The sequence below is a fragment of the Apostichopus japonicus genome, chromosome 23 (genome assembly GCF_037975245.1).
Source record: "Apostichopus japonicus isolate 1M-3 chromosome 23, ASM3797524v1, whole genome shotgun sequence".
Lineage (NCBI taxonomy): Eukaryota > Metazoa > Echinodermata > Holothuroidea > Aspidochirotida > Stichopodidae > Apostichopus > Apostichopus japonicus.
In genome coordinates this window covers 16,122,445-16,146,202 of record NC_092583.1, presented here as the reverse complement: position 1 = coordinate 16,146,202, position 23,758 = coordinate 16,122,445, and the positions used below count along the sequence as shown (strand labels likewise).

Sequence of the window (23,758 nt, the reverse complement as noted above, 5' to 3'; positions counted from 1 at the left end):
ACAAGAGTAAAAGAAACACAATTTAAACAAACTGCCCTACTCTTACCTACAGCCTGTGTGCTGTACAGGTATTAACGTAGATGGCCAGATGCCTCAGCATTAGCCGGACAGGCAAACTAACAATTTTACTACTTTTGACGATTTTTGGTGCTTCTACCCATTTGATCGTTGGACATGGGGGTTTACTTTAAGCGACAGTATCACTAAGATACATGTTTCTTTCCTATCTTGCAAAGCTATCTCTTTGTTGCAACATAGCATTTGCTGGTGATTCGTTTGTGGGAATGTTGAAATTGCAAGTCTATGTTAACCTACGTTGCTAGAGTCTGGGTTTCTTTTCCTCTGAATTAATATTAATTTAATAGTCTGCTGTAAATGACTTTTAAGTTCAACAAAATGGGACAAATTAATCTTCTTCCGTTTCCGTCTTAAATCTTTCATCCTCATGTTCCATTCAGAGCAGCACTCTGTAGGCGTGATGACGTTTGCATTCCGCCCAGAAAGGAAATGGAAAAATAAACATAAAACACAGTAAACAGATAAACCACAGAACACACATAAAACAAACACAGAAACATGTAGTTCCTATAATACCATGGTAAATTTGTAAGGATCCTTGCCTTTACAGGGACCCTGAGTATATAAGGTTTGGGAGGGAGAGGAACAGGAGTCAGCCCAATGTTCAGAAGGGTTGAAATAGTAACCTGTGGTGGCACCCATGCCTGAGAGAAGAACCCTGCTGGTATTGTAGGTCCTGATTTAAGGTGGGAGCAGGGGGGGGGGATAATCCAGAACTATATGAATGGGAGGAGAATGGGAAGGGTTTTACAAAGCTAACCCATTATTTCTATGATGGATAGATCTTCAGCAGAGTGTAACAGAAGAGTGAATATGGATAAAAGTCCCATACCTGTACACACTTGGCTGAGATTGATGCTAAAACTGACTGTTACACCTGAATGACACACTTAGCTTGTAATGTAGACTTTGTGACCCACAGCACCTCACAGATTGACAGGTTTTCATGGTTTTTAGATCATAGAAACTGAAGGTGTCAGTGATTAATACAACTCACCTCCATAGCAACAACAGATATGAAGCCTCTTCTGACCTATTGTTTAAAGTAGCATTCTGTTAGAGATCTACCATTGGGATTAAGTTAATATCTTGATAGGTCAATATTTACATACCGTATCTTAAGATGAATCTATATTAAAGGAGTTTATAATAGGTTGATTATATAGTGAATGGTATGTACTGCATATATATTTATTTCTGTAATGTGATTCTTCAAAATATATAAACTGTCAAGTCCTGCTTTAACTGTTAACGAAACTCAGAATATATTTCTTTGTCTCAAATGCTCAATGGCTTATGTGTTAAAGTGCACATGAATCCTAAAGATGAATAACTCTTGAATGTTGTGTGTTTCTTGAAAGTCCTTAGCTCTTAGCACTTTGTGGTACACAATTGCATACTAATCTGATGACAGTAAGGTTGCATTGCACAGAGAGTTATGAACTAGACCCTGATTGCTGCTTTAAGGGAACTTACAAGATGTTATTGTCTGATATTGTCAAAGTTGTGTAAGTCTTCTTAGTGTAGTTCCTTATACTAAATAAAGCCCTGACTGCTGCTTTAAAGGAACTTACAAGATGTTATTGTCGTTTATTGTCAATGTTCTGTAAGTCTTTTTTAGTGTAGTTCCTTAAGTTGAATAAGGCCCTGAATGCTGCTTTAAAGGAACTTACAAGATGTTAGTGTCTGTTATTGTCAATGTTGTGTAAAGCCTTCTTAGTGTTGTTATGTTGAATAAAGCTCTGACTGCTGCTTTAAAGGAACTTACAAGATGTTTTTGTTTAATATTGTAAATGTTGTGGCAATGTTGCTTTCTTAGTGTAATTCCCCAAGTTGAAGGAACCATGCATCCTACTTTAAAGGAACTTACAAGCTCTTTTCAATGTTGTGTTACAAGCCTTTCTTAGTGTAATTCCACAAGTTGAAAGGAACCCTGACTGCTGCTTTAAAGGAACTTAGAAGGTGGTCTATTACTGTGAGATTCTGGGGTACAGTTTCAGTACAGAAACTATTCAACAGTCACAGTTACGGATTCTAGGAAGTACTCACATTGTTTGTTTTTCACTATTCTTTGTTCAGCAGGTGATACTTGAAGTCAAAGAACACAAAGTACATAAATCTGTGTCATCCATCATCTAACTGTCGCATTGTCTATTTAATTAATTAATTGTTGACTACGTCATACAGAAATAACAATCATAAATAAATAACATACTAAATTAAATGGGAATGAGATTCAGTTAAAGGCAACACTAGTTTAAAACTTTTGAAAACATGTCTATTAATCAGTTTGATCATGATTTTGGATAATTTTCAATAAAAGAGTTTAATACTTTTGGGGCTGCTGTGTTCTTATATATGTAATATGAATAGAAAATTATATTACTGTTTACTAGAATAGACTCCTGAATGATAGATTTGGAGGGAATAGGACAGTGACCTCGTAGAAGAAAAGTCTGGAGGTATGGGGGGGGTGGGTGGGGGGTAAAGAACAAGAATGTGTAGGCTAGGTAGGTTGGAGTGCGTATGTATGCGAGACAGGTAATGAAGAGTGGAATGAATTAAATTCCACATGCTGGAAAGGCTTATCTTGTCTCTGCAAGGTGGCTCTCACCTAACAGGCCCTTGGATCTAACATATGGCACATACGTCTTGACATTTGGAACATTAATGGACCCATCCCTAACCCCCTTCCCACCAAGCCATTCCATTTTAGAAGAATGCTCCAGACGGTATACTCTCACTAAGGTGTCTTGTATTCATCTCGACCTTAGCATAAAAAAAAATATACTCTTTGTTACAGAAACTTATATTTACTTATTATATATAAACAACTAAATACAACATAACTCGTACAGTTCTCTTTGTCTTAGTTCCTAGCTACACGATAATATGCAGAAAATGCACTGCTTGTATTCCATATCACAGTCACAAACATAGCATATTTCCAGTTCTATTTCTAAATAGCACAATTTGCTTGTAAGAGAGTTCAACATTGTCTAAGTTAACCGAGAGGTGGTCTTCATTCACAAGATTTGGACACTTGGCAGGTCGGTACACCACAAAAAAAACTAAATGGATTAATTTTCACAATTCATACTGTAGCTATCTCCTTTAAATAACATCTGTCAGCAAAAAAGTTGCACTGTTGTAATTCATGAATGGGTGCTCTTTTCAGTATTTCCTTTCAAGAGGAAGTACTGTGTTTCGTTTTGTGTAAGGTTAGACATATTGCAAGGAAACTCTTCTATCTGTGAATTAGATTACCCAAAAAAATATGACAAAATAACCCCTTTGTAACACACAACCTTGTTTCCTCAAGAAGGCTATAAAAATATCATCTTTATCATACTCTATGATACAAGTACAACATCATTGGTATGAGTAAAACTTCATGGGTACGATTACAACATCATCGGTATGAGTACATCATCATGGGTATTAGTACAACATCATGGGCATGAGTACAACATCATGGGCATGAGTACAACATCATGGGCATTAGACCAACATCATGGGTACATTATCATTGGCATTAGTACAATGACATGGGCATGCGAACAACATCATGGGTATGAGTACATCAAGGGTATAAGTAAAACATTATGGGTATGTGTACAACATCATGGGTACAAGTGCAACATCATGGGCACATGAGTATAACATCATGGGCATGAGTATAACATTATTGGTATTAGTACAACATCCAGAGTATTAATACAACATCATGGGTATTAGCACAACATCATGGGTACGAGTACAACATCATCAGTATGTGTACAACATCATGGACATGAGTACAACATCATGGGTATTAGTAAAATATCATGGGTATTAATTAGTAGACACGGTAGAACGAGAGTGCAGATGTTGTGGGGAGACACGTAGGTAAGCAAGGAGCTTAGTAAATTTCTTAAATTCCCAGAGCTACTAGAATTGTTAAGCAATCTCAATGAGGGAGTAATTCATGATTTTGAATCAATCCCTACAGAAATTGTTGCCCGGAGGCTTTTAATAGTACATTTCAACATATTTTGACTTTGACTTTGAAAAGTAAAATGAAACTTGACTGAATCAAGCTGATGGTGTACATTTACATAAAATTTCAAAAAAATCAAACATCATCAATTTGTTTGGCTTAAAATCATGTCAACATGCTACTTTAAGTGAGTGGTTTTACTTGAATGCTTGGTCAGTTTCCTGGTGTGCCACCTCACAGCAGGAAAGAGTTCTCACTGCCATGAAATAAACAGAACATTGTTCTGGCATACACAAGGCAGTGTAAAAATGATCAGACACACAGAGAGGCATCACATGCAGAACATATGTCTAAGATAGGTATGGGGTACAGGTACAGGGTATAGGACAGGGGTACAGGATATAGGACAGAGGTATGGCGTATAGGATAGGGTACAGGGTATAGGACTGAGCGCTTTCACGAAAGTCACGTAAAAAAAGTTTATTATAATAGCATTAGAAAGGAAGGGTTAGAAGGGTTAGATATGAAGGTTACCTTGACTTGGAGTCATACTATTTATCAAAATCACTATCATTCCCTTAGAGATGATCTACATATCCTGACCTAAGTGAATGATTGACCCAATTAATTTATATTAACAATTAGAATAAAGATACAATAAAGCAAACTTCAAGCCGCTGGTTGTTTATGCAGTGTAAAGTCAATCTCACAATCAACAATACATTTGAAATGAAAGTCATTTATTATTGCACTATGTTGCAGTGGCAAGATTTTTCTTAAGGGGGGCAACCCCGTGATGGTTGATGGTAGGAATTACCAAGAAATATATGTATTAATGGGCACCTCATCTGCACAAATACACATCCACGACGATATTGATCGACGGTCTCTGTATGTAGGTATGATGAAGGCCCAAAATGTGTAATATCTCGGTCTGATTACCAAGTTCTGACCTTATATGAAGTATGAACATGAGCCCTGAGGTATGAATACTTGTGATTAGAACTTGAAAAAATGTAAAAAAGAAGTAGAAAAATTTTAAAAAAGAAGTATTTTGAATACATCACTGGGTTTCATTTGGGGGGGGGAGACTGTAGCACAAAGCAAATTGGGGGGGCAATGCCCCCTGGCCCCCTCTGGCTACGCCACTGCTATGCTGTATGAATTTCAAATGTAAGATATGTTACCGTAGCTCTGAAAGCCAACACTCATCACTGAGTCCACACCTACCACACCACATTACTGAGTCCACACCTATCTCCACACTCTTACAGCAGGTATGCCTCTATACAGCCAGTAGGGACAATGTTATAATGCTAAGTACTACAACACTGTAGTGTCCTCTCATACATACATGCTTCAAAGCACTCGTACTGACAGTACCAGTTCCTATCAACCTTTATCCAATGGAAACCCTTTTTCGGTCGCAAGCAGCAGGATTGCGCAATGAAACATCAGAAAAGGTGAAAACGGAGTAAACAAACACCTGTGTTTTCCTTCGGAATGGTAAATTCGGAAGGAAGAGATAGTGTGCGGTGACCCGCAGGGGAGGTCATCCACGGCGCAGTACTAAAATTATACCAGTTGCGTCTAGGTAGACTAGGAAAGTGCGTTAGTATGGTAGGAGACAGGTAATAGAGCAGAGATCATAAAACTTACTGGTTTACGAGTGACGAGCTTACCTGTCTCCTCACAACCTTAGATTTGGTATCCACCACGAAAACGTATGTGTAAACACTTTGGATGGTAGAATGAGAAGGAAGGGCAACGACCGAGGAAGCCGGTCGCTGAGGGTGCACAGTGTTAAAAGATTACCAGGGCATACAGACACGGTAGAATGAGGTGCTAAGGTTGTGAGGAGACAGGTAAGCGAGGAGCGAAGTAAATATGTAAATACAGAATATTCATACTACTTATTAAACATGTCAGTAAAAGTGTTTTTTAACGTCACATGGAAGTAGAGAATATTCGTCTCAACTGGGTGACCACTGACCTGTAGGCTGAAGCCAACCCTGTTTTGCATGTAACATTCAGGGCTGACGTTGCCATTGTCACCAACTAGCTGACAAGCTCTACTGTAGCTATACCACTTAACATTTTCCTTCAGTGGAGAGAAGATTATATGATAATGAGAGCATGGCAAACGTTTGGCAATCTGGAATATTTATGACTACCATACTGTACAGTAATACACTCACCTGCAGTTTGGAGGCGGATCCAAGGTGATTTCAGCCAATTCTTTTTGAATTCTGAAAGAAGAAAGATAAAAAGGTGCTAGTCATAGATTTGTCATTTTGTATAACTGGCTCAGCACATAAAGATTTCTGTAAGCAATCCAGGGGTCTGACTTCCCTGTCCATCTGTTTTCTAATTTTAGGCACTTCACATATTTCAGCCCTCAACGATCATCAAAACTTTGAGAAATTGTCTGTTTTTCCCACCACATGTCTAGAACTTTGTCAAATAATGTGTTCAAAGGTTGAGAAACCAAGTGCCCATAACAAAGATGGAATATGTTGTTAAGTACATACAGTATGTATGAACGAGAACCATTCTTCAAAGGTAAACTGCAGAAGGTGTGGGGGTATTACAGTTTTCAACTTGACAAGGGTATACACAGGACCAAAGTTCCAATAATGTCAAAAAGGTGTGTTTTATTTTCACCTTCTTTGACATTGACTTTTGAGCTGAGTTTGATTAATTTCTTGAGGGCACTTGACACTGTTACTGTTAAATATATCTTAGAAGCTTGTCAATTCATGTTTCCTTTCAAATTTCATCCAATAAGTGACAATTTTAAATTTGCTTTTGCATGTCATTAATGCTGAAAGAAAAAAGGGTCTGGTGAAGATTATGTTGAAAATCCAATCCACTTCATATTGTAAGTTCACAAGTACAGTATTCAGTCGGTGACAGAATCTATCCTGAGGAGGATCTAAGTTCAACCCTTCCTTGTCTTTGCCCATGTCCTCTTCATTCTTGATCTACCATTCACAATGTAACCGTCAAAGATTTCATACAGTTTTTGCATTTGGAATTAACACTGGAAGAGATACAGTTGTTGGACACGTGTACGGCGAAAAGTATTAATTACACAATATAATAATATGTATAATAATTCACAAATTAGGGTAAATATAAAACACTCAGAATATAACGCTCAAGAAACTCCAGAACTTACTGGTTTGGATATTTATGAGTGACGAGCTTACCTGTCTCCCCACAACCTTAGCCCTGGGTGATAGAATGAGAAGGAAGGGCATTGACCAAAGGAGCCGGTCATAGAGGGCGCGCAGTGTTAAACTGTTACCAGTTCATTCTAGGCACCAGACTGAGGTGCTATGGTTGTAGGGAGACAGGTTAGCGAGGACCAAAGTAAATTCCAAGAAAGTTCCATTCTGCTACATGCTCTACCATAATCTTTTAATACTGCCTCTTTCCCACTTTTACACTTCTCCTCCCAGTCCCACCCCCATCCCCTCACCCCCACCCCATATCCCCACCCCATATCCCCTCCCCTTACCCCCTCCCCTCCCCTCACCCCCACACCCCCACCCCTCCCCCATGCCTTTTTGTTTCAAGTGACCAACATCTTTCTTTTCACAAAGTACACACAATTCTACTTTTGCCATCATCATGAAGAGAAACTTCAACAACACTTTCACTCCTGATACTACAACATCTGATCCAGAAGGTACCATTTGCAAAACCTGCATTCATCTTGATTGAACAATGTCTATCTTTTGTAATGTTATATATATACAGGTAACAGACATTTACCCTTTGCAAAACCTCTTCATCCCAATGAAAGCACACTGATAGATCCTCACACATGAAAGTGATCCAATGAGTGGTCACATCAACTGAGCTGTTATTTAAAGTCGGACATTCTTCGTCAGACAAACATTATCACAGTATCAAAAGGCATCCCATCGTTTCACTATCCCTGCCTCTTTGTTTCAAGAACTGAATTTATTAGCCCTGATGGACTACTGGCTTGTTGCTAACGACACAGAAATTGACTCCCGCCGAGCAAACATCAGCTAAGCCAGTATTTTACCGTGTCTCTCTCGCTCTGAATGTGTGCGCCAGTCAAACCAGGCGTGTATTCACAGCTTTCTTTCAGTGAGGTTTCAATAACGAAATTAGACATACACGTTGAAGAATCTATTTAGCAGACCTATGAGAGGAAACTCTTTCAAATGGGAGCTATTTGAAAGAAGAGTGCTTGTACAAAATTTGAGAGGAGCATGTCTTAAACAAATTTCAGTACATCATAAATTATCTTGCTTCAAAAAATTTGCGACTTTAAACTTTGTTACTTCTTAAATTGTCTTTAGAACTTTCTTCTAATGTGGGTGTTTTTAAATATTTGTTAAGGTTAAATAAGGTGGGGAATCTATTAGTAGCATATATATCTCCATTTGATAAACAGTCTAACCGTACTGTAAATTGCCAAGGTATAAACTTGCTTAATTGTGCAACTGCACAAGTCAATTATAAGAACCTGAGAAAAAGCTAGTTGCCAAAGAAGTGTCCTCATTAATTGTCTCCAACTGTGTTCTGCATTATTATGATGACTGTGCTTATTTTCTTTGCTTTTGTTTTCATTATATTGAGGTCAAGACCTTTGCTGGCCAGCACATAAGTCTCATGATGATGATGATGATGATTAAAGTTTTGAATGAGACCTTTTACTTTTGTTTAATGTAATCAAAGGTGATGCTCTAATACATTTGGACATAACCATTGGAATGCAACAGAGACAGGTATGAGTGGAGTGGTAAGTAAATCCACCACACCCAGAACTAAAATGGAGCAGTTATTACTCTTTCCTTTCTTCTTCTTGCCTCTTATTTTTTTCAATTACTGTGTTTTCTTTCCTATATGGACAGTCCAGATAGTTTCTAGCTAAAGCCATGAATACAAGTACTGATTCAATCTCAAAACTTATTGCACGCATAGGCTATAGAGTAAAAGGCTGCTTTAAGCCATTGTTTATGCTATGTGCACTCACAATAGGTTTGAAATTAAATCCTAGAGAAATAGTGCAACATTTTCAATAAATATGCACCCTAAATAAGATCTCCCTCTGTCAGAACTATTATAATCAATCAATCAATCAATAAATTCACACAAGAACTGTCAAAGTTATCACCCTAAATGACCTTTTCATTAACTACTGTAAAGACTATTCAACACACAGAAAGGGTTCATGAGTGATAAGTATGTACATGGATACCATGGCCAAGTTATAGCTGTATGCAGTGTACAGTAGTATATATACACAAACCACACCAACATGTTGTCAAGTTACAAGTAGACTTTAGGGAACAGTAACAAACGCTGCCCCTGCATTCTTGCACTCTGTATTCTTGCACTCTTGAACACAGCCTTTAGCACCCTCAACTAATCATCAGTTTAGAATCTTTCAATGTGAGCTGACCTCTGCTGCATTACCCAAATTATGGCAAAAATAATCATGAAATATGAATTTCATTCTTATCATATAAACTCTAAAGGGTTCCATAAATCACAAATTCATAATCGTGGTTCCATCTTGTTATAAAGTTATAATTTGTAGTAATTTGACACTTTTGTGTTTGTAGACCTGTACATTACAATCAGGGATTACCACGTATTATTTTAAATACATAAATGACACAATCTGCAAAAGTATAGTGTATTAAATCACACAGTTTGTACATTATACTCTGGATAGCTTAGTGTGGTCAATTAGAAGTAAAGTGACCCAAGTGAAGAAGTGTTAGATAGAATAACATGTTCAAGTTTCTTTTGCACTCCCCTCAACTCCCCGCACCCCTCCCCCTCCCCAACCTCTCCCTCCCCAACCTCCCCCTACCTCCCCCTCCCCAACCTCCCCCTCCCCCCTCCCCAACCTCCCCCTCCCCCAACCTCCCCCTACCTCCCCCTCCCCCAACCTCCCCCTACCTCCCCCTTCCCCAACCCCCGTGTACACTATGGTCTGTATCCAACCTGCATCTCCTCCGACCACACCACATGATTTAATTTCTACTTCTCGTCACTAACAGTAGTTCACTTTATCTACTGCAATGATACCATGGGTCATCCTGTCTTCGCCCCTTCCCCCTTCCTCACAGCCAAGGCTCAAATATGACCTGTGTTGGTATATGCCAGGGTTCTTTCTATATCAAATCACAGCTTAACATGTTTGTCCAGGGCTGAACCTACCACGAAGCCCTGCAACCCTCAAAATAAATTTCCATCTAAAGCACTAAAGTTTGTATTATGTAGTCATGTTAATGACTACTTTATATTCACAGTGCATACATGTGTGATCACCACTGCCCACATCAATAATGCTATGTACTGCTGTACGTAGCAGTGCACTGTACTACGTAAGTAGCGATTATGCTAATGCCAGGTACACACTCCTCTGTAGACAGTACAACCTTACAATCTTTGTGTTACAGCCTGCTTACAACGACCGGACTAATCTTCTCATTTCATTCATTCATTCAGAAAATAACAAGCCCCAAAGGCACTGAGAGTGTTGTCTCTGATCTTTAGAAATTGATAACCACCACTAGTTTAACTTTATTCCATTGACACCGAATGAAGGAGGGCGAAAAAATATTAATATTATAGTAATAAAATCATAGAAGAAATATTGCACTCTCCCACGTCAAACTCATTATTTTGGCGGCCAAAGGTGTGATTCTTCTGCTTAATGACATTATTAATTTGCTTGAAATGTGCCCAGATGCTGAATGGCCTTTGAAGTCATCATCAGTACTTGGTGATGCAAGAATGCCTTTGAGAGGCAAATTTGACCTAGTTCCACTTGATTTACACAACAGGATTTCACAATTTTTCTCACTTGCTAAGAAATGCAAGTGCTTAAAAATCTGATTAAAATCAAGTTGTCATTAACATTTGCCTGTGTTACAACACACATTAGTTACTGTACAATTTTTGAAAGTAGCCAATTAATAATGTAGACTAAGCAGTAACACAAGGCTAACAGTATATGTTAGGTTTGGAAATCATTCCTGATTCTTTGACTTTTGTTAACAGACTTATCATGTGTTTGTGGTCTTAGTGTCTGCTGGCAGATCATTGCAACAAGAAAAGTTTCTTCAGGCAAAACACACTATCCACTGGCATTTAGCTAGTAAATAGCCCAATTTTTTGGCCTGCAGAGAATTTGGACCAAGTAAGGCTTTGGCAATATATATCCACATATTGGTACATCTCTTGCAGGTGTACATGTTTCATCAGAATTATGCAAAGTACTTATTTTGGCAATGCAGATTAAAATGGTTTACATATTAAACTGAGCGGGAGATACACACCTAGAATAAACGTAATTCTAGTGAGTTTTTTCCCCAAGGAATCTGTTTTTTTAATATATATTTTCTCATTAAAGGGAGGCACCTACAGAAGAACTGTTTTGAGAAAAATTCCAAAACTTACCAAGGTTAAATAAATTACGAGTGACGAGCTTACCTGTCCGTAAGATTCGAACCGATAAAAATCTGACACAAATATTATCATTCTAAGAACTGAGTGAGGTCACTGACCGGAAGGGTCAGGTCATAGAGGGCGCACAGTGCTAAAAGGTTACCAGTTGACCCTAGACAGGGTAGAGCTAGAGTGCTGAGGTTTTGAGGGGACATGTAAGCGAGGAACAAAGTAAATATGATAAATTCAGGACTTAAGGGTGCACTAATGAGGAGAAGACAGGTAGCTGATGGGCTCTAGGACAAAGAATTCAATTGGGGATCTCCAGCCATACCCTCAGTCAATAGAGGGCGCTGTCATATCACAGTCCTTTCTAGTGCTACGAAACTTGACAAGCTGCAGTCGCTGAAATCACTGGGAATTCCTGTACGGAATCTCTGATGGTCACTTCTGGGCAAAAGTAACTGACAAAATAGAGGTAATTATGGTTTTTACCACTCATAACTAGTACATTTAAGCAACAAAAATTTACCCACCATTCTCTTGGCAATAACTTTACACACATTTCATCATCAACCAATCAGAAGCTTCTTGACATATTCTCAATCAAATCTGCTATACTGAGTTTAAGCTTTGAGCGTCATTAAACATTGTACCGAAGTCTCCGAGTTAAATTGGACTAGTCTGCGATTCCTAGTTGGTAAGTTGACATCTATGAAGTTCGTAATAATACAAAGGCGAGGTTATTAAAGGGCACTTTCAAAACGGTACCAATGACCAAACCAAGTAAGTCAGTACAGGGACTTATGCTATACGTCTAAGCAGCACTGTTCACATATTATACACAGTTATGCATGGTACAATGAGGATGTTGCATAATACTATGCAATGATACTGTAGGTGAGCATCATGCAGATATGCCTACTACACATAACAGAGAGTAACAATACAAATATATCTGTAAACTATGCAAGCACTAAGGCATATGACTGACCTATACCGTACAATATATAGAAAATATGTTGCAAGGTTGGTTCCCTATGTAGAATCAAAAATTGGGTAACCATAGATCTAAAAATATTTACATTCCAAATGACATGGTATTACATTGTTACAGCCATTCTTCTCTTTCTGATTAGACATACTAAATTTCCTTTATTTCTTCAAACTTGGAAAATTCCTCGTCTAATTTTATCCGTCAGCATACAGTTCATTCATTTACACAAATGACACCACAACATATGTGAAAATTTACCCACCATACATTAAACCTACAAGAACCTGCACTGAGAGAGTAGTTCCTGAATTCCTCTTAGAATTTTTCAATAAAATGTTCAAGAATGCCAAGAATAAATTGAAACTGGATGATTTCACTTTCAAACAACTGTTTGTAAATAATTCCATAAAATCTCAGAAGCCATTAATCACCGATGACAGCCTGGCTGTGACAACAAACCTGTTTTCAGTATCGTCAACATCAACATCAATTTTTTGTGGTTTTAATACAAATATTAATCTTGGTTTTCAAACTGATTAAAAGGATGTGAGTTAAATATACAGACCTGGAAATACTGGAAAATGTGGCTGCCGGAGCTTTTTAAGGAAATGAATGCATTTACCTGTAGGAGAGGTATCTATAACTATACTTTTGTTACAGTCTCCTCAACACTTGCACGTTTGGAATTCACGAGCAATGATACATACCTGTCTTCCACTCTACATGCACATTCTAGATCTACCTAAACTACACGAATGGTACGTTTTAACACTGTGCCCACTCTTCTCGGACACTTTCTCTTCCAATGCTAAAAGGTTCCTGTCATTCAGCTTAGGATCTTTAGGAAAGAACAAAATGCAGAGTGGGAGACATCTCTCATATGTATATACAGGGGCGGCGATTTCTTTCAAATATTGGGGGGACATTTGCTTGAGTGCAGGCACGTAGCAACTTTCATCCCCAGATTGTTCGCACGCTTTGTGATATTTTGTATATATATAGTAACAAATTGTGACACGGTTAGAAGGGCGCGTAGCGAGGAATTTGTTGAGGGAGGGGTGAAGCTTGTAGGCAAACTATCTAAGTGCAGCGCCACCATGAGTTGGCGCGAAGCGTAAAAGAAAATGTTGGCTTAAATACCTCCCAGATCGCTGGAAACCGCACTTCCCAGGCCTTGTAAATATATCTAAGCATTTTCTACGCATTATTTTCTACTTAGAGCCACAAAAAAAACTATGCCACCAAATAATGGGGGGATATTAGATCATATATCCCCCACCTAAAATATTGGGGGGGACATGTCCCTCCCGTCCCCTCCATGATCGCCGCCCATGTGTATATATATCTGAACAGGTGATCAATCAACCTACAAATCTCTCATTAACCCTGTTTTCTTAATCTACCAGTTATGGATGCTTTAAATTATTGTCCATTTTTACAATGTGCAGTTATGCTGTACATGTTCAAGGTAAAAAACTAAAAATAAACCAACTGGTCTCTTTGTACTGTCTGCACAGTATATATACACACACACACTGATGTTGCTACAGGTATTAAAGCACTTTCCATTTCCGGCAAGGGATTATCATATTTATCCTGTATCACATTGCTTAATAATATGCAAATATGGACAAGGAAAATACCAAAGCATATTGTTGATGTTTTTACGAGAAATATTAAACCTGAAATCTGATACACGAAACGTAAAAAGTGCTTAATGATTCCCTCAACATAATTCCCTCAATAATTCTTCGACATGTTTTACAAAATTGTTGTTTCATGCAAGTGATAATACTGTTATGATAAGCAACTGGGGGCATGATGAAATGTTGGCAATCCAATAAAATTCATTAACTGTCAGCTAATTATAATTTACATAATCTAGATGAACATTGGTATTTCAGTTTGATTATGCAATCTTATTCTGAGATTTACTCGGTACAGGTTTGTAAAAAAGTATAAGCAATGTGCGAAAGAGGCTGTTTTACAGTCCTACACTATTTTTATTCTTTTAAATTCTAATGTTGTCTGTATTTGTAGATGCTGACTGTACAGAAGTTCTATTGATGTCTAACCTCTACTTCCATGTCAGTGCAAGGTACGACATAACTGCTATTACTATATACCAACACACACACATACCTGTGCTGCAGTGTAAATCACATAGACCTTCTACAGCACTCCTACTGTATACTGTACATACAATGTGATGAAATCAACACAGACCAGCAATGCAGAATTGTTTTACAGAGTATGATTCCATAAAAGATGCATGCAGTACTCTTGACAAGACATTGTTCTTAAACTCCATACCACAAAGAAAATTTTTTTTCAAGAGCATGCCTTCCGGGAGTTGGTAGTACCTGAACAGAAAAAAGTACAGTAACCTCTATACAAAAGAGTTATATTAAGGCCATATATACAGTATATATATGCATTTTCATACATATGGTATGTAAAGTGTAAACAATATCGTATGACCTCTTTCATAGATTGTGCCTAATCCCAACCATATTTTAACTAAGACTTTTCTGGTTTTGAGAATTTATCTCTTGACCATATAGTTTGCTGAGTTTTTTTAGCCAGGCATTCTGGATGAATATTTAAGAATGCAGGAAATTATAGTATGTCAAGCATGTGGCCTTGTGCCACTATTCCAAACTCTATATAAACTAAACATGAAATAGGAAGCTATAATATAGTACACTACAGTAGCAGGGTACTTGACCACCATGTAACTCTGACAGTACTTAGTGCAGCCTCATCATATAGTACTGCAAGTGCCAGGCATGAAAAAGATTACAACTGCAACGAACTTGATGGTAGGATCGGGAGATAAAACCAAAAGTAATATTCTTAGTTACCAGAACTGTTTTTAAATGACATAATTTGGTTGAAATGTAAAGAAGGTGGTTGAGAGAGCTACATTAACACATCTCCCTCTCTAATTAACTATTTTATCAAATGTGCAGGTACTAATACAATTATTACAATAACTTAGAATTAATATACATTACAAGCACGTACAATTGTACACGTTGTATGTATCCTAAGAGGATCTCTCTTTTACGTTTTCTATTTTTAACCAATTTTAACGGTCGAATCAAATTTATTTGTTATACACTACATGTATGTGGAACAAATGTAGTCTCTTGAAGGGCTTGCTTCTTGGCTCTCAATGCTGTCAATCACAAAACTGACAAACCTATACAGGCCTACCTTTAAAAGCTGCATGTATTCTATAACAGTCACACTTTGTTTGCTAGTTAACTCTGTACAACTGAAAGTGATACTATGGACACTAATGTTTTAAAACCAACAGTCTTTAATTACAGCTAGCCAAATGGCCGAATTCCACAGACACCGCTGAGATGTATTATCTCTCCTATCGACTTACCGTGTAACTCAGTTCATGTAAACTAACATCGACTGATTACCACTTACAATTTTCCAAATGGAAATTTTAATCCATTTATCCAGCATTCAACATTTGTGCAATACTCGTCTTGAGTACAACTATGAAGCGTTGTAGATATTGACCAAACTGAAGCTACTGTTCATGTTAACTTCGGTATTGTGACTAAAAACAGCAAAATATACTTCGGTATTATCGGTTTATGACTGTCTGAAATTATGAATTATATCAAATATTTAAGGAAGCTATATAGGCTCACAGAGCAGATTTCTGGATTTACTTGCTCGCAGCTAGAGTACAGTAGTGGAAATGAACGTAATACTAGACATTAGACGAGTATCTCGTTCAATGGAGCAAAATCTATACCGAAGACACACAAGACAACAAGTGTAAGAGAAGTTCAGACATTTGGTAATTAAGATGGAAGAGGAATCTGGCAGTGACCCAGTAGGGGGTCAATATGGGCACATTTTAAGTCAGCTAGGTTGATTGGAGGGGACGTGTTATGGGGGGGGGGGCGGGTGAGGAAATAGTACTTGAGGAGGGAAGTGAAATGCACCAACATACATAACCAACGGGGAATATTCACACATGTATATATATGACATCAAACAAATGAAGGGTTGAAAACAATTTGAGAGAGTTATAATGCATGAACATCAATTGGATAAAATCTGCACCCTTTAAACACATCACAGTTAGTAGCCAGCCCAATGGTTGCACCGTATTTCCAATTATTGTATTATGTGTTACATGATACCAGATTTAATAAATCCATATTATTGATAAACACACTGACACTACCATGACATCAGAATGACAGAAATTTACTGATCGTAGCCAAATATTCTATCCTTCACACATTTTTGTTTTAACTTATCAGATTTGTTCAAGTTATTTCAATATTTTGATGTACTGATAGTTTGTGGCTTTAATAATTTGATTGTTCATAGCCTGAGGTCAGGCGGTATAGTAGAAAACGGATTCCCATACCTGGCCGTGACATCAAGACCAATAATACCGTGAAAATTGGTGTTTGTCAACAAACGAAATTCGTGCAACTGGTACACAGTGACACGGCCCAAAACATTCCGAAATTGCTTCAGTAGGAACTTTAAACGAACCATGCATGCATGTGCTTATCAGTTTAAGTTCAAATGCCACAGTGCCTTCAAATGAAGCCATGTTTTATCAATTGTTAAGATCTGAATCATAGCCTTTTTTATAACATGCATTCTAAATTCTATCATAGCAACAAGGAGTGAACAAGACAGTATTTTATGGCTTTTCTGTACCAATCAGTGACACTTCTTTTCACTTTAATTTATTTCCCGTTTATATAAGATCACCATTCCTAACATCTTTTAGGCCATCAATATTTAGGGTTCATTTAATACTCACCTTCACAGTAGAGTTTTCATCCATTACCCGCAGTGCGGGGGTACAAATAGTTTATGCCTAGGACGCACTCCAGAACCCTGTTTGATGAACAACCCCATGAACTGATGGGTCTGTTAGTTGAGACTGTGTGATTACAGCTTTACAGGAAGATACACATTAGTGTTACAAGCAGTGACTAATTTATATCCACCATGAGATCCATTCGCCGTTTAATAACGTTTTGGCAGTTCTGATTTGACGAGTGCAGTGGTGATGGTTACCCAGTCAGATAATGTGGGCAATTGATATTCTAAGAAGCTACAGTAAAAGTAACACAGTAGTCCAACTACAGTGTGCAGTAGTCTAATTAATAACCCAAAGTGGGGGGTTAACCCAAAGTGGGGGTGGGGTAACCCAAAGTGGGGGTGGATTCTCAAGTAAAATAGAAAAATGTTCTTAAATTTTGAAAAATCAATATATTAGTGTTCAACAAAGTAAGAAGAAACAGAATGCCAAGGCAGTGTCTGCATTTGGACAATAATTTTACCGAAACTACGGACTATTTGTCAAGATAAAATTGTGATCAAGAGAAACAATTCAAGACGATCCAGTGTCATGATTCAATAGTATTTATGTGATATCACCTTAAATTTAGGTGACACCAAAATAGTGACGGGAATAGGTACCAAAGAAGACCGACCGTAGAGATGAGTACTGGGGCCAAAGTGAACAACCAATATCCCATTTCCTACTTTTTTGGCAAACCAGAAATTACCTAATGTACAGAAGACACTGAGAAACAACGCAAAGCAGCCATTTGGAATAGGTGAAGGGTATCTGGTTCCTGGTAGGGGTTTTGAAATGTGAAATGTGAACAGCTAACATGGCACCTTCACACCTAGGCAAGACTTTCTTAATTTCCAAATGTTGGTCTCTTTTACAACTCAGACAATTAGAGACATCGAGCAAAGGAAGCAAACTAGACATTCTCACTCTCGTGTTAAATCTAATCAGCACTGCTCCATTAAAAGTACAAACTAACAAGTTCAGAATGTGAAGAACTCTTGTTATGCCATCCTCAACCTTCAAGGATCTTTGTTAAAGCAGAACTCTGTTAAAGGCTAGCTAAACCTTATTGACTGAGCTGCTACCTATGCAGTGTTCAATTAACCCTCTGCAAAGTGTAACTACCATGTCAGGGATGAAAAAGCAAGGTTGAAACTGTCCAGACAGCCTGTTAGTTAATTTCAGTGAAACAATCTTCCTACATGTTCAAGAGACGAATCTACAATACTCTAGGATATGATCCAATTACAAGATCCACAGACACTATCACAGATAAGTTACACACCATAGAGTAAAGCCTTTTCCTATAATGCTTCAAGTGTAGTTGTCTTGCAGAAAGATCTAAAGATTATGGTTTCTTGGTCCTTTGAGTCTCCATAATCCTATGAGAGTTCTGACCATAGCCAGCATCTACTATCAATACTTCAAGTTGAATTTACAGTAGTCTTGCGTACACTACTAAAGGCGCCTCTAAGGTCAGGCCTTTCTGCTATAAACTGCCTGTACTGAGCCATCAATAAAGATTCCATAAATCAATCCTTCTTCATAGCTTTCCAAAATTTCAATAAATCAGATCAATTAACCAGCATTTTAAAGCGTTTGCCAAAAAAAAAAACAAGGGGGGAATATTAAGCACATCCATCACATTCATGAAATTAGTTTAAACATGTGACATTCATGTTACCTCGACATTACGAAAGTTACTCCTCTCAGACGTGCATAATGATATATCATGAAATGTACACTTCTACACACTGTGTACACTATACAACAGTACTGTCACAGAAATGTGGGATCTACTCAATGCATGCAATTTTCCTGAATGCACCACTGTATGATCATGCAGTGTTGTACAATGTTAATTGGCTCTTGAGTACTACTGTACATTACCAACCAATAGTGTAGGTACAGAAATGGACAAAAATTAGCAAAGTACAGAAAGGTCAACCAGAGGGGCAGAGTACAGAATGCTGTTCCCCCCAAAAGTTTATGAAGGTCATACTTATAGGTACACTGCTTTATATAGTCAAGCCAGCACTCTGAACCCTTGCTCAGTTCCTGAACTATTCCCTGTCGATACCACATGGAGGGAGGAGAGGAAATGGTTGGATCATCAAGAGGAAGAGTTATAGCCAGATAACATTGCAAAGAGTACATTTGACAAGAGTTCAGTCCTAACTATAGATTCTAAAGGAATGTATGTGAAACATTAATAAATGACCAACGACATCAGCACAGAACTTTGGCAAAATGTGGTCATGCCTTTCTTTTTCTTCACCCTTTGAATATATATTATTTTGATGATGGAAAGAAATTTTACGATCGATACTTCAAAAGCGTATCAATTGTCCCAACTTTGGATGGGGCTTGGTTCTATGTAAAGTTATGCAAATTGACAAGCCTTATTAGAAGTACTGTACCAGTGTCAGTGTAAACGTTCGCAAACGTAACAATCCAAATGACATTTAATGTTCAGTAAGCATGCAATGAATATTACATGCTTCTTCATTTAATAACTTTGGGTCAAAGAAAGAAATTTCAGTAAGACCGTAACTGCTAGGAGAGAGTATTACATTGTCTTGATGTTTATTGACCCTAGATCATACCACTCAGCTGTTTTTGTGCAAGTGCCATAATTCCAGCTGTGTGATATATGTGTAGTTGCTGAACATCTTCAATATATAGAGTACATGGTCCTTCTATGTGTGTATTTAAACTGCCATGCCAAGTATGAAAGAGAGATGTAGACGGACTTGGCTTGAAGGGTATATTTCACTGCACTACAGTGCAACTCTGCTGTGCACATGATACTGTGACTGACATAAATTTGGAGTCGATGAAGGTTATATGTATACATGTATTTAACTTGGTTGAGTCTCTACACATATCATTAGCAGAAAGCAGTCTTAAACCCGCCACACACTGTATGACTGATCCCAACATGACTCAACTCAACATGGAAAATCTTCAATCGTAAAGACTTATATAGACTGACCCCGCATACTGACCGACTGATCAGAGCACACAAAGACTGTTTGCTGTTAATGACCATGGCTTGGTTAGGCCATATGCAAATAATAATAACCTGTCATTGGTTACATCAATTTCTTAAAACTGCACAGTTTCTCAGTGGTGAAAAATCCCTGCACACTGCACGACTGTTAGTGTGGGGAAAGCTATACATGTATGTTCTGTTATTCTGACTGAAGCCGACAGGACTTAAAACTGGCAAAATTATGATCTGTCTTAATCTTAAACTCACGCCGCACACTACCCAACTATCCATGATCTTCTCACGTGGTGTAGTGTGGTGTAGTGTGCAACCGGTTTTAGTTTCCAACAACATATATCGCAATGGGTAATAACTAATATCACATACCCTACGAAAATTCAAATCAAGTTCCCTACCAAAGTGGTTTTGCACTGAATGCTCAAAATGACATTGAGATTTGGAAAAAAAGTGGAACAGATAACAGGAACAGACATTTGCAAAAGTGTGATGACTGCATATAGTTCACATAGCTAAGACTGCCTTCAATTTTTGAACTAAAATGTGTTGAGAAATCTTGAGAGGTATTTTCAAGACACTTTGGGTTGTAGAATGAGAAAAAGACAGTACACTGGTAAGATTAATGGTTTCAGTCTGCACTTCTTCGGGAAGCTAGTATGTTAGATTGTGAAGAAAACTTAAACTTACGCTAAACTTGATAGGGCACGCTTCATTGTTATTGCTGCGGTCATCTTGCATTAAGTATTGATTACTTAAAATGCTTATCAACACATTACACACAGTACTGAATGGAATTTGTCAAAGATAGATTGCTAGCTATTTCTGGAAAATAAGGACAAGTTTTCTTTGTAAGGTTGCCCAAACAGCACCCAGGTCGTTCAACGAGACAGAAATTAGTTTGAAAGCTTAGATATGACCAAGTGATTTCACTATGAAGAATTTTGTTGCCACAATGCTCATTAACTCATGTCCAACAAAAAACCCAAAATTTAGGCCATATCATGCACATGGCATATCTCACGTACTGTACTATGCACAGAAAGATGTTTAACAGGCTTTTTTCTCTAAACAAGCAACTCTTGAATAAACTTTGTTAGTAAACTGTGATATTACTCACAATTAGTTATGAAACCATATCCAACAAGTTCTCAAGAAGTTTGTATTAGTCAATCTTTAAAAGGAAAATTCCACAACACAATCTAACCGTAAAAAGAAAATCTGTTGCAACTACTGTTCCACCAGTGTCTGATAGATATAATGAGCAATTTATGGTGTAATTTTGGATTACCAATCACACACAGCAAGTTTAGGTGCTTGTGAGAGACATGTATAAAGTTCTGTTAAACTTAGTTCTTGAACAGGAAACTGAAAAGAGTATATGCATTTTCCACAGCAGTGTTTCGTCTGAAATTGATCAGTTTCGTAAAGGGTGATGTTGAAGATATGTAGCCAGAAAAGTTAATCACATTAGCTTGACTACTGAAGGTTTGGACTCATTAGTTGCGTTTCAACGAATCGAGCCTTTCTAATCATCCATTAGGAACTATATTACAGAGAATTCTGACTTTCAATGATATTTACAGACTCTGGGAACCCTACGAAATTATTCCAAGAAACTGCAACAATTGTCCTTATTGTATCAAAGAATACAAAACTGCATACATCACAATTTACTGAAATACTGGCTGCTACCAAACGACATTTGCAGCGCAGTCTGAGTGTGAACTAAGCTATCGAGCAAGTCCTTAGAGAATTTATACAAACTAAAGCGCATAACTTTAAACAAAATTGCAAATTATTTGTTGTATAAGCACACCAAAATTGTGTGTTATCACTTGATATTTCAAAATTGTTTGTGCTCTTCTGGAAATTAACCTATTTAAGACAAATCTGGAATTAAATGGCTACATTTTCATTGCCTAAAGTTAAGTGCCAAAGTCACTCCTTGAGACAAAGACAATTGAGGAATTACGTATCACTTCCTTCTTTCACTTTTCAACTAACAAGGGCAGAGTTATTTACAAAATTGAGATTTATACCAATTTATCAACAATAACTCTCTTCTCACTATTGTCTTTATTTGATAATTATCTGACTCATTGTCTGTCAATTCTTGTAAAAGACGTTAATTGCCTTATTTAACAAACATTGATTACCAGTGGCGAATTAACACTCACTCGTTGTACAGTGTTCTTGTGGCAAAGCATGTACGTATGTGTATGCAGTGCTTTCTATCCTTCAACGTAAACAATCGGCCTTAATATTCTACCGGTCATTTCTCAGCATTTCCTATATATTTTCTCACAAATTTAGTATCAACGGATAGATTTTCTTTAATAGACTAATCTCCCGGAAAAATCTTGTCAAACTATGCTACGGTGTTCTTGTCTGAACCGTTTTAAGCTTATATGCAAATGAGCTAGATTGATGGGAAGTGGGGCGGATGGCTTGCTCACGTCACAACCTTGAATCTCTGTTGTCACGCCCCACGGAAAAATACGATGTTTTCTACACTCGAAAATCCTACTAGTTCCTAATTGCAACAAAAAATTGACAATTAAACAATATTTTACCTTTTGGCACTGGTTTGGAGCATTTTGCTACTAATTTTACTCGATCCAGGAGGACGAGGAATACGTTCTTGGGTCTGTTGCCGGGGTCTGGAGGTAGAACTACTGTTGGAGCTCCCACGAGCTCCGGAGGTACCAGGTTCTTGCTCGTTTCTTTCCCGATTATTTGGCATTTCTAACCAAATTCTTAAAATTATTCGCCTCACGATCTGCTACAAACAATATCCGTTTGAGTCGTAAAAGTATGGGAAGGATAGTCCAGAGAAAATCATGAAAACGAACAAAGAACTGGAACTTCGTCACAGCATTGCAACGTCGCGAGCGTTTCGGCGTTCGAGTGGAACAGCGGGTTGATAAATTGGATTAGGGCATTGATCTCATTCATTCGCCCCTAAAGAACAATTTAACAGCTCTCTTCAAACCTTGTACTGAATTATTCCTTATTGATCTTACGCTTAGTTCATTCAGCAGTTAAAACAATATGGTGTACTCCCCTCGTTAGATGGAAGACAACTTCCATGTAGTTTCGGCGGACAAGTACGATGCAAAACGCGTGGCTTGTCAGCTTGTGCACTAACAACAAATGGATGACAGTAAACAAGTAATTCCGTTCAACGATGACGTCATGTAAGGCCCATAATGATAATGGCGTAATGTCTAAAGACTTTTACTACCTGATAAATCGGCAATCGCGAATTCGTACGATAAAGAAATTGATCCTAATTGTTGATTTTGAAAAATCAAGGCAGGTTTGCTATGTATTCTAATTTATATTGTTGATCAATCATTTTGGTAGAATAAGATCAGGTTTCGCAGG

The 23,758-nt window shown here is 37.7% G+C and overlaps 1 protein-coding gene across 2 annotated transcripts in view; it reads right to left on the bottom strand.

Moving 5' to 3' along the window:
- The window catches only part of LOC139964596 (ubiquitin-conjugating enzyme E2 E1-like), a 32,174-nt gene extending 8,637 nt beyond the window's left edge, over positions 1-23,537 (bottom strand). For both annotated transcript variants that reach the window (XR_011792036.1, XM_071966319.1), the window contains exons 1-2: positions 22,945-23,537; positions 6,256-6,306 (exon numbers count right to left, since the gene is read on the bottom strand). Coding sequence is in view for 1 of the 2 variants with exons in the window: in XM_071966319.1 (XP_071822420.1) it covers positions 6,256-6,306; positions 22,945-23,114 (221 nt within the window). In the remaining variant the exon portion in view is untranslated. The remainder of the gene's footprint in view (positions 1-6,255; positions 6,307-22,944) is intronic.
- Positions 23,538-23,758: the final 221 nt, after the last annotated feature.